Source organism: Lontra canadensis, unplaced genomic scaffold, assembly GCF_010015895.1.
Source record: "Lontra canadensis isolate GAN:19392208 unplaced genomic scaffold, GSC_riverotter_1.0 scaffold27, whole genome shotgun sequence".
Taxonomy (NCBI): domain Eukaryota; kingdom Metazoa; phylum Chordata; class Mammalia; order Carnivora; family Mustelidae; genus Lontra; species Lontra canadensis.
In genome coordinates this window covers 10,711,935-10,727,380 of record NW_022631021.1, presented here as the reverse complement: position 1 = coordinate 10,727,380, position 15,446 = coordinate 10,711,935, and the positions used below count along the sequence as shown (strand labels likewise).

General features: G+C 31.4%; 1 protein-coding gene across 1 annotated transcript in view; it reads right to left on the bottom strand.

Annotated features, from left to right (window-relative positions):
• EYS (eyes shut homolog) overlaps window positions 1-15,446 on the bottom strand; it is a 1,652,140-nt gene that overhangs the window by 1,498,208 nt on the left and 138,486 nt on the right. The window contains 2 exon segments of the mRNA XM_032864581.1: window positions 6,443-6,609; window positions 14,188-14,321. Coding sequence (XP_032720472.1) covers window positions 6,443-6,609; window positions 14,188-14,321 — 301 coding nt within the window.

Here is a 15,446-nt window from a genome sequence, read left to right as displayed (position 1 = left end):
AGTGCTAAGATAAATTGCTATTAAATTGAAAGCTTTTCAGTGACAATACATCAATTTTGTTAGAAAAGAAAGTCAAGAAAATTATAGGGGTCCACATATATTATTTATAATATTAAAGTGTTCTTATAATTTCATGGAACTTGTACTTTGAGAAAATAAATTGGACTAAAAGACTTCATGAATATATTACTAATTTTATTATTAAATAAGCCAGCTTTATTATTAGTCAGTTTGAATTGTACTTAAGTTTGAGACAAGATTGAAAGAATAAAGCAAAACATGTCAGTTGAAAACATTATCTCATACATAAATATTGTGATTTAAATTTTTTCATCATTTAGTATTTTAATGGAAAAATATTCTAGGTAGAGATGAAATTAAGGATATCACTCTATCTATTCACCCTAAATCCTAGGATTATGATCCATATGCCTGATATACAGTGGATGCTCCATTAATATTGTTTGACTATATAATATAAATTGAATTATGTTCAAGAGAAAGGTCATCTTAAAAGTTCTGAATAAACAGATTCATGAAATTCCAAGTCTTAGGAGATAATTTGAAAAGTAATACCAAAAGGTTAGACCTATAAAAAGCTATTTAGATATAATGAAGTAAAATAAAAAATCTGGTCCAGATAGCACAAAATCATATAACATGCATACATTTTTTATTGTTTGACATATAAAATTAAAGCATGAAAAGTCATAGAGCCTGAAGCTATAATATAGTCAAACTTTGACTTTATACCATAACATATGCATTGGTTTGCACCCGAAAGAAAAAATATATATATGGGAGATAATTATGTATACATTAGCTAAGTTTCAACCCAAACTATAATTGAAACTAATTATACAAAAGTGCTTCCTTTAATGAATTTATTATAATTAACTTTTGGCATAGAAATGGAAATTACAATAGTATCTACTTTAGAACGGCTTAAACAAATTAATGACCTCTATATCATTTTACTATAACGCTTAGAGAAATAAGGTTATCTCATTTTCCAGGGGTCAATAAAAAGGAAAAAAAAAATATATATGTATACGTATATATGCATGTAAGTGCAATACACAAAAGAATCCAGTCACTAAAGAAATGTTGTTTAGTAGCAGCAAGACTAACCAAAACAAAAAACATATACACATACATGGGGACATACAAGAAGCCATACTGATAGCAGTTCACATTCCTTTTTTGTTTTCCTCTCTCCCCCACCCCCATCGAAAGTAAAATGTAACAAAACTTTTGCATGGGACTCAGAAAAGTTTGCATAACACACCTAAAATTAAAGCTAGAGGCACCTGGGTCAGCTCAGCATCTGACTCATGGGTTTTGCTCAGGTCATGGCCTCATGGTTCCTAAGACCTAGCCCCCTATAGGCTCCTGGTTCAGAGGGAGGCCTCTTTGAAGAGTCTCTCCTTCTGCTCCTCCCCCCTCTCACGTGTGCATGAATGTGTGTGTGCATGTGCTCTCTCTCTAAAATAAATAAATCTCAAAATAAATAAACACAAAACAACACATTCAATTTCTGAATTAAAAAGTCATCAATATCATGGCAAAAATAAAATAGTCTTAGAAATTAATAATTATCAGACTTCCTAGTTAATAGGTAATTTAAGAAAGCCATAATCAAAATATATTTCTGTGACAAATTCACCTAAAGCTGTATATATTATATAAGCCTCCTGACTCTACAGAAATAGGTTTTGTAGCTATACTTGATTTTATCATGGACTTCGAGATTTTACACTTTAAAATAGAACTTTTGCTTATAACTGAAAAGTAGTGTCTTGGTTATATTTAGCATCTCATGGAAAATGTGAATTTTTAAAAAATAGCTCATAAAAGAAACAGGTTTATTTTAAAGTTCCCAGAAAGAAAGCCAGAAAATTCATTGCTATAACACAAACTACTTGTATGTTTAGAAAGTGGAAATAATAATTATTTTAGTAATATAAAAAGATATTTGCTTTCTACATGATCTAGAGTAACCATGAAATGTGTTCTGAGGAGACCATTAATTTATTTATGGATACCTGGGGTCAGGTATCAGATATCATTTTCACATTTTGCTTAATGTTTTCCAGTTAGGGAATACTCAAATGTTTAATAAATATATGAATGAACAGATTTCATTTTGATATGATATTTCTGATTAGTACAGATTGGTGACTTGTTCATAAACTTAAACTTCATAAATGGTTTGAACAATTCACAGTCTGGGCCTGGTGTTGCAAAGTTACTACCCCATAATTACAAAAACTATACCAAGTCCAGAGGCAAAATGACTAGTGAAATTTTTTTTCACTAGTTTTTTTTCCTCCCCTTAAGGTTTTCCAAATTCCCTCAAAAATGTTTTTGTACATTTTAGGTCAAAAATGTGGTAACACTCAAACCTGTGTAAAATACTTCATTTCCATTATGCCCCGTAAGCTGCATTCTATAGAAAAATATTTATGATTAGCAACTATCAGTTAACATTATTATCACTGTTTTTACTGTGTCTTTCATCATAAAGTAGTTCTTTAATTTAATATTATTACAGTACTATCATTGCTACAGTGCTATCATTGTTTTACTTTAAAAGTTGTATCTTGGGCACCTCGGTGGCTCAGTGGGTAAAAGCCTCTGCCTTCAGCTCCCGTCATGATCCCAGAGTGCTGGGATCAAGCCCCAGTCATGATCCCAGAGTGCTGGGATCAAACCCCACTTTGGGCTCTCAGCTCAGTAGGGAGCCTGCTTCCCCTCCTCTCTCTGACTACTTGTGATCTCTGTCTGGGAAATAAATAAATAAAATTAAAAAAAAAATAAATAAAAGTTGTATCTTGTCAGTTTCATTTTAAAAGTTTTCCATCCCAAAACTGCAAAAATATCTTCCTACATTTCTTTCAGCTGAATGGCAATTTTGCTTTTTTAATATGTTTCTGAACATATTCAGAGTTTGCTTCTACATAAAGTGTAAGGCTGTAGTCAGCTTTATTTACCGTCTCATAGTATATTTACATAGTAAATGACATAGTATATTTACATTAATTGATTTAAGGATGTTAAAACATCCTTGTTGAAACATCCTTTTTAAAATTCCATGTTAAAACATGAAAACCTTGTATTCCTATGATAAATTCCCCATGGTCATGATACATAATTTTTTTATAGGTTACTGCATTTGTTGTGCTGTAACTATATTGAGGGATTTTGTGTTCAGATTAATAAGACATATTGGTCTGTAGTTTTCTTTTCTTGTGATGTCTTTGGTTTTGTTATCATTGTAACATTGGTCTAATAGAATAAGTTTAAAAATGTGTCCTCCTCATTTAGTTTTGGATGAGTTTGTGAATAATTTCTATTAATTCTGCTTCAATGTTTGCTAGCATTCCCCAGTGAAACTATTTAGGCCTGAATATTTCTTAGTGTGAATTTTTTATTTGTTTGTTGAATTACAACTTAATCTTTTTGCTTGTAATAATTTTATATTCAGATTTTCTATTTCTTTTGAGTCAATTCTAGTAGTTTGTATTTCTCTGGGAATGTCCCCATTTCATCACAGCTACTACATTTTGAGATATACTGCTGTTCATAGTTTTTTCTTATAGTCCTTTTTCTTTCTGTAGTTTAAGTAATGTTTTATCTCTCTTTCTTGCTTTTAGTAATGTGAGTCTTCTCTCTGTTTTTCTTAGCATAGGTAAGTCCTATTCATTTTGTTAATCATTTCAAAAACAGACTTTTGGTTTGTTGATATTCTATATTTGCTTATACCCTATTTAATTAATTTCAGTCTACAGTTTATGATTTTTCTCCTTTGGCTTGCTTTAGATTTAACTTTTTTCCTTTTCCATTATGTTAGGGTAGATGATTAAGATCTTCTTTATTTTTAACATAGGCATTTACAGCTATAATTTTAATTCTAAATGCTGAATTGCCTATATCCCATGACTTTTGGTATGCCATATCTTTATTTTAATTAATCTCAAATGATTTTTTAATGTCCCCTGTACTTTCTTTTTGATTCACTGATTTGTGTGGAGTGTGTTATTTAGTTTTCATATATTTATAAATTACTGAATTGCTTGTTGATTTTGATTCCTAATTACAATCAGTAGTGGTTAGAAAATATATCTTTTCTCTTATTATAATCCTCTTAAATATATTGCAGCTTATATTAACATATGACCTATCTTTGAAAATGTTCAATATGCATTAGAGAAGAATGCCAGTCTGCTAACGTTGAGTGGAATGTTCTATAGATATCTGCCAGTTTTACCAGATTTATAGTGTTCTTCAATTTTTTAAATATTTTTGTTCATCTACCAAATGTTATATCCACTACAGAAAGTGGAGTGTTGGAGTTTCAAACTGGTATTGTTGAATTGGCCATTTTTTTCTTTAATTCTGTCAGTTTTTATTTCATATATTTTGAGTTTCTGTTGTTAAGTGCATATATGTTTATAATTGCTTTATCTTCTCATGACTCCTTTGTCATTTTAAAATGTTGTTTGTTTTTTTTTCAATTAACCATTTTTTCTTTTAAAGTCTATTTTGTTCTAGCACTTTGAGAAATGCCATTGGCATTTTGATTTGGGATGATGTTTTAAGCACAGATTGCTCTGGGCAACATAGACATTTTAACAATGTTTATTCTTCTGATCCATGAACATGAAATGTTTTTCCACCCTTTTGTGTCTTCTTCAATTTCTTTCATGAGTGTTTCGTAGTTCCTAGAGTATAGATCCTTTACCTCTTTGGTTAGGTTTATTCTTAACCAATGGTTTTTGATGCTATGACTAACATAACATAAGAAAATTTAAAAAAAAATTAAAAACAAAAACAAGAAAGTCCATTTTGTCTGACATTAATAGAGATACTCTAGCTTTCTATGCTTGCTGATTGAATGGTATGTCTTTTTCTAACCTTTTACTTTCAACCTATTTGTACATTTAAGTGCATAGTGTGTGTTCTATAGATGGTATATACTGTCTATATTCAGAAATTATCTAACTTGAAAATCTTTGCCTTGGATTGGGTTTTTAACCCACTTTATTTTTATGTTATTTTTAACATAGTTGGATTTATGCTTATCATTCTCATTTTTGTTAGCCACTTATGTTTTTTATCTCTATTCTTCTGATACTACTTAACTCTTTTTTTTTTTAAGATTTTATTTATTTATTTGACAGAGAGCGATCACAAGTAGACAGAGAGGCAGGCAGAGAGAGAGAGGGAAGCAAGCTCCCTGCTGAGCAGAGAGCCTGATGTGGGACTCAATCCCATGACCCTGAGATCATCACCTGAGCCAAAGGCAGCGGCTTAACCCACTGAACCACCCAGGTGCCCGATACTACTTAACTCTTAAGTAAATATTTTGTAGGGCAAATTTTTAGTATTTGTAATGCTGTTTTTACTACATTAGCTGAGTTATTTTCTTAATTGTTGCTCTGAAGGTTACCGTACACAACTTAACATATCAGATCTACCACAGATTTAATCTATCACAGATACTAATTTAATTCTAGTGTGATATATAAAAATTATTACTGTAGGTCTTTATTCCCCTATTTTTGTGCTAATGTTGTTATACATAATAGAATATATATTATATAAATAATATATAATAACTATATATGCATATGTTTGAGCTATACATGCCAATCATTTTAAAGAAAATATTTGTATTAATTACTATAAAATAGTTCAGGAGGCTAAAAGCAAAGACAGAAAAAATGACTAGTATTGGCAAGGATGTGAAGAAAAAAGAACCCTCATGTACTGTTTGGTAAAGCCACCATGGAAAACAGTATGAAGGTTATAAAATACACACACACACACACACACACACCAGAATATTACTCAACCATAAAAAAGAATGAATCTTGCCATTTGCATAAATATGGAAATACCTAGAGTGTACAAAGTCAAGAGAAATAAGTCAGTCAGAGAAAGACAATTACTATATGATTTCACATGTGATATTTAAGAAACAAATAAAACAAAATTAGAAAGCAACAAAAAAACAACAAAAAACCCCTAAACTCTTACAGAGAACAAACTGGTGGTTGCCAGAGGGGACGTGGGTGAGGGATAGTTTAAATCCATAAAGGGAATTAAGAGTACATCTGTTTAAGATTTTACTTTGAGAGAGAGAAATTAAGAGAGAGCACAAAAGGGAGGGGCAGAAGAAAGAGGGAGAAGCAGACTCCCTTCTGAGCAGCGAGTTGGGTGCAGGCTCAATCTCAGGACCCCAAGGTGATGTCCTGAGCCAAAGGCAGATACTTAGCCAACTGAGCCACCCAGATGCCCCAAAAGTACATTTTTTTGATGAGCACTGAAAAATGTATAGAGTTCTTGAGTTATTAAAAATATCAATTCTCGCTTGTCAGTACAATTATAACTTTTTGATAAATAGGTAATATTCTTATTTCAAATGATGCATAGATACCTGGATTTATTAATTTCATCTTTATAAAGAGCTTCATGTTGACATCCACTTTCTTCATAATCAGTTGTATTTTCCAAAGACATTTTGCAAGGCCATCTTGGAATACACAGGCACCAGCATCTCTTATTGTCTTCTTTAGTCAAACAACTGCATTCATTTTCACACATCTATAAAAAAAAATTAAAAAAAAAGAATTTTGTAAATGTCCATCACATTACAAAATTACATTCATTTCAAAGTTTGAAGTTCATGCTTTCCTTTATATATTAGATTCATGTATTCTCTTAGCAAAGGTAAAATAAACTCAGTTTTGATTTATTTTAAAATTATTTTAAACAATCATATTCAGTTTATGATGGAAGTATATACATTGTAAAAAGCTAAATAAATCAATGTCCATTATTCAGTTGTTTTCAAACATCTTTAATGTAATTTGAATCAAAATTTTATAGACATTGCTTATATGTTAGCTGATATGATAAAAGTAGCATCCTACTGATAACCAGATCCATGGAAAAACTGTTTCTTGTACCACTTGTTTTTTCTCCTTCAGTGAGTTATTTGGACTCATGTTTGAACTGACTGTAACATCTTATTGCATTCCTTGTTAAAAATGAATTACATAAGGGACGCCTGTTCGGCTCAGGTCATGATCCCAGCGGCCTGGTATCGAGTCCCACATCGGGCTCCTTGCTTGTCAGGGAGCCTGCTTCTCCCTCTGCCTCTGCCTGCCATTCTGTCTGCCTGTGCTAGCTCTCTCTCCCTCTCTCTCTCTGACAGATAAATAAATAAAATCTTTAAAAAAAAGAGTGAATTACATAAAATCATTAACACATCTTTAGCTCATATTTGCATGGTAGTCATAATTTTACCTGTTTAGAGAAACATATATCATTTTAATCATTTTAGAGGTCTTTCACAAATATGCCCAGTATGTTTACCTTAAAAGATTAAGTAGACTTTGTTGCCAAAGAAGTGCATCTCTTATGGACAGCTTAAAACCAGGCATATCTTTTCCTAGCTCTCAGAAGTGAATTCAAAACCACAACAGAATTTTGATAGTCCTTTATTTTTTTTTTCATTTTCCTCTCAATACTTTTATGTTTCCTTTATGGTGTTGGTTTATAGCCAATAAATTATTTCCCACCAATGGCTACAATGATTAGAAATATAGTTCCGTGGTCTGATCATTGGTGATAGATTAATGATTTATAGAGATCTAGCCTCTGTTGGGTAAGAGTCAACTGAGAACTTCTTTCTCCACTTTTCTATTTGGAGTTCTAGTAAATTTAGAATTTTTAGTCTACTGGGAAGGAGAACATCCCTTTGCATGGACAGATACTTTTTTTGTTTTTGTTTTTGTTTTGTTTTCAATTTTATTTATTTGACAGAGATCACAAGTAGGCAGAGAGGCAGGCAGAGAGAGAGGGGGAAGCAGGCTCCCCGCTGAGCAGAGAGTCCAATGTGGGGCTTAATCCCAGGACCCTGAGATCATGACCTGAGCCGAAGGCAGTCTTAACCCACTCAGCCACCCAGGTGCCCTGACAGTTATGTTTTTGTTTTTTTCAAATGCTATTTACCCTTAAACTACAGCTAAAGTACTTTAAATTCAATCTCTCAGTTTTCTCTGCATGTGTTTGTATGTCTAAGTGTTGGTACTTCACAAAAAATATTTATCCCTTATTGTTTGAAAGTGTAATCTTTTTCTACATGCAAGGGGTATTTATTGTAAAGTTTCTTAAATTGAAGATGTCCTGTTAAAATTTGCTTCCAAAGTTAAATTAGCACTTATAAAAGAGGAAATAATTATTAGCATTTTATCACATATATTCTCTCTCTTCATATGTTTTAAATAACAATATATGTATATATGCACATATTATTAGCTTTTTCTGAAGTTTGTGATTATATTGCACTTTATCAACCCAATCACATTAGTGTGCAGTTTTTATAAAAAACTAAGGATATTTTCTTTTCATTACTTCATTAAAATTATCAAATTAGGAAATTAACTTGACATAATATTACTCATTATTATTGATGTAGGTGTGTAACATAATACGACACACAAAAATAACTTCAGCTGAATAGAAATTAAGCTACAAGAATATCTACAACATGCTTTAGAAAAATCTTTTGTACATATAAGCAAATGACTAATGCCATAATTTCAAGGAAAATCATATTTTTGTATAAATTATTTTGCCATTTCCATATTATATTAGTAAAATCACTTAGTAAAGAGACAGGAAAGGGGAGAACCTCTAAGACCTAATACATGACATATTTACCATTTTGGAGCCCATGTCAATTAAATAGATCTGTAAAGAGATTTCACCCAATAGGAGTGAGTGACTTCTTTATAAAATATGTAGAATCCTGGATTCTTAGAAAAGTATTCATCAAAGTAAAAAATGCACCAGAATTATGCTAAGTGAAATAAGTCAGTTAGAGGAAGACAATTATCATATGATCTTACTGATATAAGGAATTTGAGAAACAAGACAGAAGATCATAGGGGAAGGGAGGAAAAATGAAACAAGATGAAATCAAATAGGGAGACAAACCATAAGAGACTCAATCTTAGGAAACAAACTGAGGGTTGCTGGAAGGGAGGAGGGTGGGAGGGATGGGGTGGCTGGATGATGGTCATTGGGGAAGGTATGTGTTATGGTGAGTGCTGTGAATTGTGTAAGACTGATGAATCACAGACCTGTACCCTTGAAAATATTAATACATTATATATTAATTTTTAAAAATGCATTAGATAAAATTCAACAAGGAAGAAAGACTATTTAAGACCATTGCAGTAGGTGAGAGAAATGGAGCTCAACTTTGCTGAAACAAGACAAGAACGATTTTAAGTGCTGGCGTTAGCTAGAGGAAAAATACCAGATGAAATTAGGGGAGAGACTTTTCAATGAAATGTGTAAAGCATATTGAGTTATTCTTGAGTTTGCAAAGGTTTTGCCTTGTTAGTAGGACTTCTGTGTTTACTAAGTGGTGCCCACTGAAGTTAGGCTCCTACTCTTTCACAGGATGTTTACATTTACATCTGTCAAGGTTTATATCTCAAAGAAATAGTTCCCAGGTCCTTGAGAAAGACAGTTCCTGTGTCCTAAAACTGGCAAGAGGCAGAAAGTAGATTTGCATACATTTCAGAGAGACAGAAAAAGAATTTATAATTGCAAATTTTCTGAAGTAAATGCTCTAAAAAAAAAAGAGGCCAAGGGTCTTTTGTCAATAAGAAGCCTATCTAAAATTCAGTTAAGGTGAGGGGAACATTAAGAATGCCTAGGTCATATTTTTAGCTAAATAAAAATATATTTGGTTGAATTAAAATCCAAATTTAAACTGGCCTGGACCTAGTAAAAAATACAGAAATAGTTAAATTTGCTAAAGATCTTTCCTATTCCAACTTTTAGTGTTCCTCTGTCTCCTCTATGTTGTTTTAAAAGCATCCTCTGTCCCCAGTAACTCATAATAATATAATAAATATAATAAACTCATAACTCATAATAATATATAATCTCATAACCTTTTTGTAGCAAGAATGTAAAAAAAAAAATGAACTCACTTATATTTATGTGCTTTCCTTCCAAAAGTGTTTGCATTTAAAAAGACCTGAAGAGAGGGCATTTTTTAACACAAAGAAAGGAAAGAATACTTTTGGAATTTTAGTCTTTGATGATGAAAACTGAAATGAACCAAATTTCCTGTCCTATATTTAAAAATACTGAGAAAAATATACAAAAAATAACTTACTCTTTGCTCCATGAAATACTTTTTCTTGAAAAGTAAGACTGTGAACCAACTAAAATAAATTATTTACCAAGTATAACAGCTTGTTCATCAACTTCACTTTAAGATTCTCATCACATTCTGTCCACCAGTACAAAGCTTTATTTATGAACTCTAAGCAATCCTTACAAGGACCCACCCCCTACAACTAAGGCTCTAAAGCATACAAACATCTTTCCATAAATTCTCCCTCTGAGACACTAGTAAGACTGACTGTATTAGGTGTTGCTTCCTATTATTGTGGTAAACCTAAAAGAATTAGTTTTCTTGATCAACAGAATTGTTTTCGGAGGATCAGTCATGAACAAACACAAGATTCTGCAAAATACAATTAAAAAACCCTCACTATGAAAGTTCATGACCCTAGACAGCAAACATTGCATTACTCTGGGACCATGGGACATTTCTCTCCCCAGCTGTGTCAGTGACATAGGTATTGTATCAGATCTGAACTCCATCTTATTTTCATCAAATTCCCAAATGCTATTTTTTTCTTCTTTTAAGAAAAAGAAAGTATTTTAGGATTCTTCGATTATGTGATCTAATTTGATCCAAAGAAAAAAGAAATTTCCTCACTACTCTGGAGAGTCTAAAAGAGTATTCTACTAGAAGAGGAAAAGCATAGCTCTCACAATTTCATCATTCAGATGACCTAAATAAATAATGAATTGAGAAAGTCCCAGTAATCTACATTCCTTGAACAGAATTTTCTTTGCGTCACATTTTCAAAATCCTGCAAACACTTTCGTTCAGCTCTCAGTTTGGACTGACTGCTCTTTGGTAGATTTTGGTGACATGACATTGCACAGTCACCTACTAAGTCTTCATGGGGTCTTCTCAGTCTCATAGGCTTCAACACCACACATTCCTCCCTTCATGTTGTTAAGTCAGGTATACATCTCTCTAATTGCTATAATTTCTCAAAGGGCAATCTGAAATTGCAGGGGCCACTCTGGAGAAAAATTTTGACATGAACAAGATTGTTCATTTGACAGATACATTAGAACAAAAAAAAGAAAGACTCTCATGAGGAGACTCTCCATCCCATGTGTCTAATAGAGAGATTACTCTGTTTAATGCACAAGAATCCCTCATCATTTTCATGCTTCTGGGATTAATAAGCACTAGATTTTGAATTATATGGCTCTATGGAATTATCAAGGATGTGAGTTATTGTTTAAACTGTTACCAGGTCACTAGGTTATTGTCCCAGATGCACCAAAGAATTGGATATCTGAGACCAGAAAGGGAAGATAGAGTTTACTGAGTAGATAAGTATAGTACACTTTCAAGAGTGTTTAAACTATCTGTAATAATAAGTGGTGTGTACATGTATGTGAATGTGTGTGAAAATGAACTTTTCTGCATTTAAGTCTCTCTTGCTCTTTGAAGATAGAAGATAATTAACCTTTAATAGTCATGTGTTTGCCTGAAGCTAGGTCCCTGTTGTTTTTTCATTTTTGCTATTTCTTCCTTTCTTTTTTGGTTGGGAAGTTTTAAAAATTAATTTATCATAATAAATTTTCTATCAATATATGTACATTTAGGACTATTTTTCAGATAAACAGTCAAAAATGAAAGGAAAAGGATAATGATTAACTGTGCTTTATTTATACATTTTCCCTTTGCCAAAAATTTAACAAATCAGAAAATATGTACCTGTGTTTGTAATATAATTAGTCTTTTAGATGAAAAGAAAATTATGCCCTTAGAATTCTGGCATAAAGTCAAAAGTCTTGCTTTTTAAAATATATGAATACTGAGGTTTATTTACATTAAAAAGAGGTTATGTAATTTCCCAATTAATAAATGAATCTTTAGACAAATTTAGAATGATTTAATATAACTTCTAAAGAACTATTCTATCATTGTTTCCTTAAATTGTTTATGATTACAAAAATACCAAATAGAAATAATTGAAATTTTAATAATGGATATCATTTAAGAAGGTTTTAATCTTGTCAATTCTTATTGATTCTACTACATTTATGTACTGGAATGTTTTACTGATGATACTACAAATCAAAATGTCTTAACATGATAGTGTAAATTGCAGTTTCCAAATCTTTGGTTAACATCAAGACCTTACACTGACATTAAATTGAATTAACAAATTATTATTGGATACCTGCACAAATATAATTTAAAGTTATCCTTTCTCCTTACAGAATGAAAACGAGGACATGCAAATGTTAAGTGATGTATATTTATGTTTATATATGTATAGTTAGGTTTATTTTGCCTAACATAAAAGTTGTCAAAGTGATATAAAATGTGTGATCATGAAAAGATAAAATAACTAACAGTTATTGGATCTCTGTCTTTGTGTTTTCTCGAGGCTAAAAAAGCAAATATTAGTTGTTTTATTAAAGTTGGTAATTAAGGGCACCTGGGTGTGTCAGTTGATTATTGTTTGCCTTAGGCTCAGATCATGATCCCACGGGGTCCTGGGATCTAGGGTGGTTGGCTCCCTGCTAGGCAGGGAGTCTGCTTCTTCCTCTGCTCCTCCTCCATTCAATCCCTCTCTCTCTCTCTCAAATAAATAAAATCTTAAAAAAAAATAAAGTTGGTAATTATTTTAAAAGAATACAGAGAAATAGAAATATGTATACAAGATGACTATGATTTGCTTGTTTTTTTCCTAAAAGAAGGTATGCGTTTACTTTATAAGTAAATTTAATATAATATGTAATGCTCTTTTATAGGCTGATAAAATTAAATATATCTTAAAGATGAAAACTTTAGTCATCTATGTGTATAGTTCTGTATCTATGAATGGCTAAGTGTATACATGTAAAAGTATATTAAGTTTAATACCAATGAATTTTTAAAAAATGAATAAATTTTAAAAATTTCAAAAATATGTATATAGTTGAGGGCATAAGTGAAAATAAAAGTTCTGAGAATTTTGTAGTCTATTTGCCTGTATTTGTAATGCCTCTCCAGCTGGTTCTTTTTGAAGTAAACAGTGACTCATATTATATTTTATATTGTTAGCTCAGTGTTACTGGATTTATTCATAATAAAAAGGCTTTACTGAAAATTTTATATGAAATATATACCAAAGTTAGAATATGGTTTTTATTTCTATAAAATAACCAAATTAAAGTTGTGTCCAGATAAGAGAGGTTACACATATTCTGTTAATTCTCTAAACTTTTTGGAAAACTCCTCAGTCTGTTTGACAAAAAGTTCCTTATTTATTTAAAATTAAGATTCTGAAATTTTTGTTTCTTACTGTTATTTGTTTGATAATATTACCTAATTTGTATAAGATGGAGGTGAGATGGGGAAAATAAGGACTGTTCTTTGTTTTCTTGCCTTAGGCCCCATAATTGTAATTGTGCTAAAACTGCCCTGAGATTAGATATCACCTAGAAATTTATGTATATTCCAAAAGGCAATGGAAATGTTTTATGATCTTTAAACAAAAGGGTGACATAATCACATCTGTGTTCAAGAGGTTTTAATTGGTAAGCCAATTGTAACATGAATAGAATACAAAGAGACTAGAGATAAAATGAAATAACTTTTTATTACTGTCTATATTATAAATACAAAAAGTAAAAGATGAAAGATTTCCAAGTAGATTGTTGAGAATTTGTTTCTGAGGTTATATTTAAGCTACATACATCTTGAACCTGGATGTGCAACTTTAACAAATTTAGTTTTCTTTTTAAACCAGAAAATTATGAGTTAAAGAGACAAATCAGGGGACACCTGGGTGGCTCGGTTGGTTAAGCATCTGCCTTTGGCTCAGATCATTATCCTAGGGTCCTGGAATCAAGTTCCACATCAGACTCCTTACTTGGCAGGGATCCTGCTTCTCTCTCTGCCTACCACTCCCCCTGTTTGGCTCTCTCTCTCTCACATAATTAAGTAAATAAAATCTTTAAAAAAAACAAAAGAGACAAATCAGGAACAACTACATAAATGTACCTTACCTCTATCGTTCCTTCACATAGGAACCAACATACATAATCAAGGTCTTCAGATGGGTTCACATAGACTGCTCCATAGTTTGCAGAGAGAAAAAAGTAGGCATCAACAGACACTTCACAATTTCCATCCTCAGATCCTTTCAAAGAGATGGAAAATTAAATAATCTTTCACAAACTTAAATTTACATAAATTATTAAAGACGGTCATCAAATTACTTGGTAAGATCAATTTGAAAATGTCTACCACAAAATAAGCTTCTACATGTATAGAATACTAAATTTGAAAAAGACAAAGTAGAATAAGGCTAAATCTTCTCATTTTAAAAATGAACTGAGAAATAGAGCATCAAAACTTCAAATAAATTTCCTATTAATGATTATAAAGGTGATTTAATAGATAATATATATTTTGCATTAAAAGAATTTTTATTCTTTATATACTATATCTGCATATGTAATTATTTCAAAAGATATTTGGCAAATATCCTTAAAACATTTATAATAGGCAAACAACTAACAACTTGTCCTAGTCCTCTGATAAAAGGAGTGTGTTTATGTGGGGTGGGAGGGTGTCAGTAAAATATAGATATGCATACATATACATATATAATTTAGCTATTTTGCACTCTGTTAGACATAATATCTGTAATACAATAAAAAATGAAGTTGCAAGAAAGCAAAAGAATGTGACCTCTATTCAACAGGAAAGAGTAAAAACAGATGACTTAGAATTATATAGACTGTAAAATACCTATAATAAATATGTTGAAGTATCTATAGAAAATTAATATAAATGGTAAACAGGGAAGTAGGAAATGAGAGTTTTGGAAACGAAATGTAAACAAACAAGCAAGCAAAGATATCCCAGAATTGTGGAAAGGAACTAATTATGCTGAACTGAGAACCTGTGGTTTTTTTAATTAATGGTGTAATATTCTCAGGTAGTGGAACAACATAGGAGACTGGATACAGTCTCTTTTAAACATACCAAAACCTCCTAGTAAAGTGACCAATAAAATTTTTAATGTAGATAATATTTATCCACAGAATCCTAGCAAATAGTCCTGTTTTAGAATTTTAGGTTAACAAACCTAAAATCTAGTGTTTGTGAGACATGACTTCACAGAAAATATTATGTAAGCTATACAACTTACAACTTAATTATAAAGTAGAGATGGTTCACAAGCTGAAATCTCCCTGCTGTGTGCAAACATATTTAGATATCTTATATGTAATTCTGGAAAAAAGGGAAGAAGATAGGA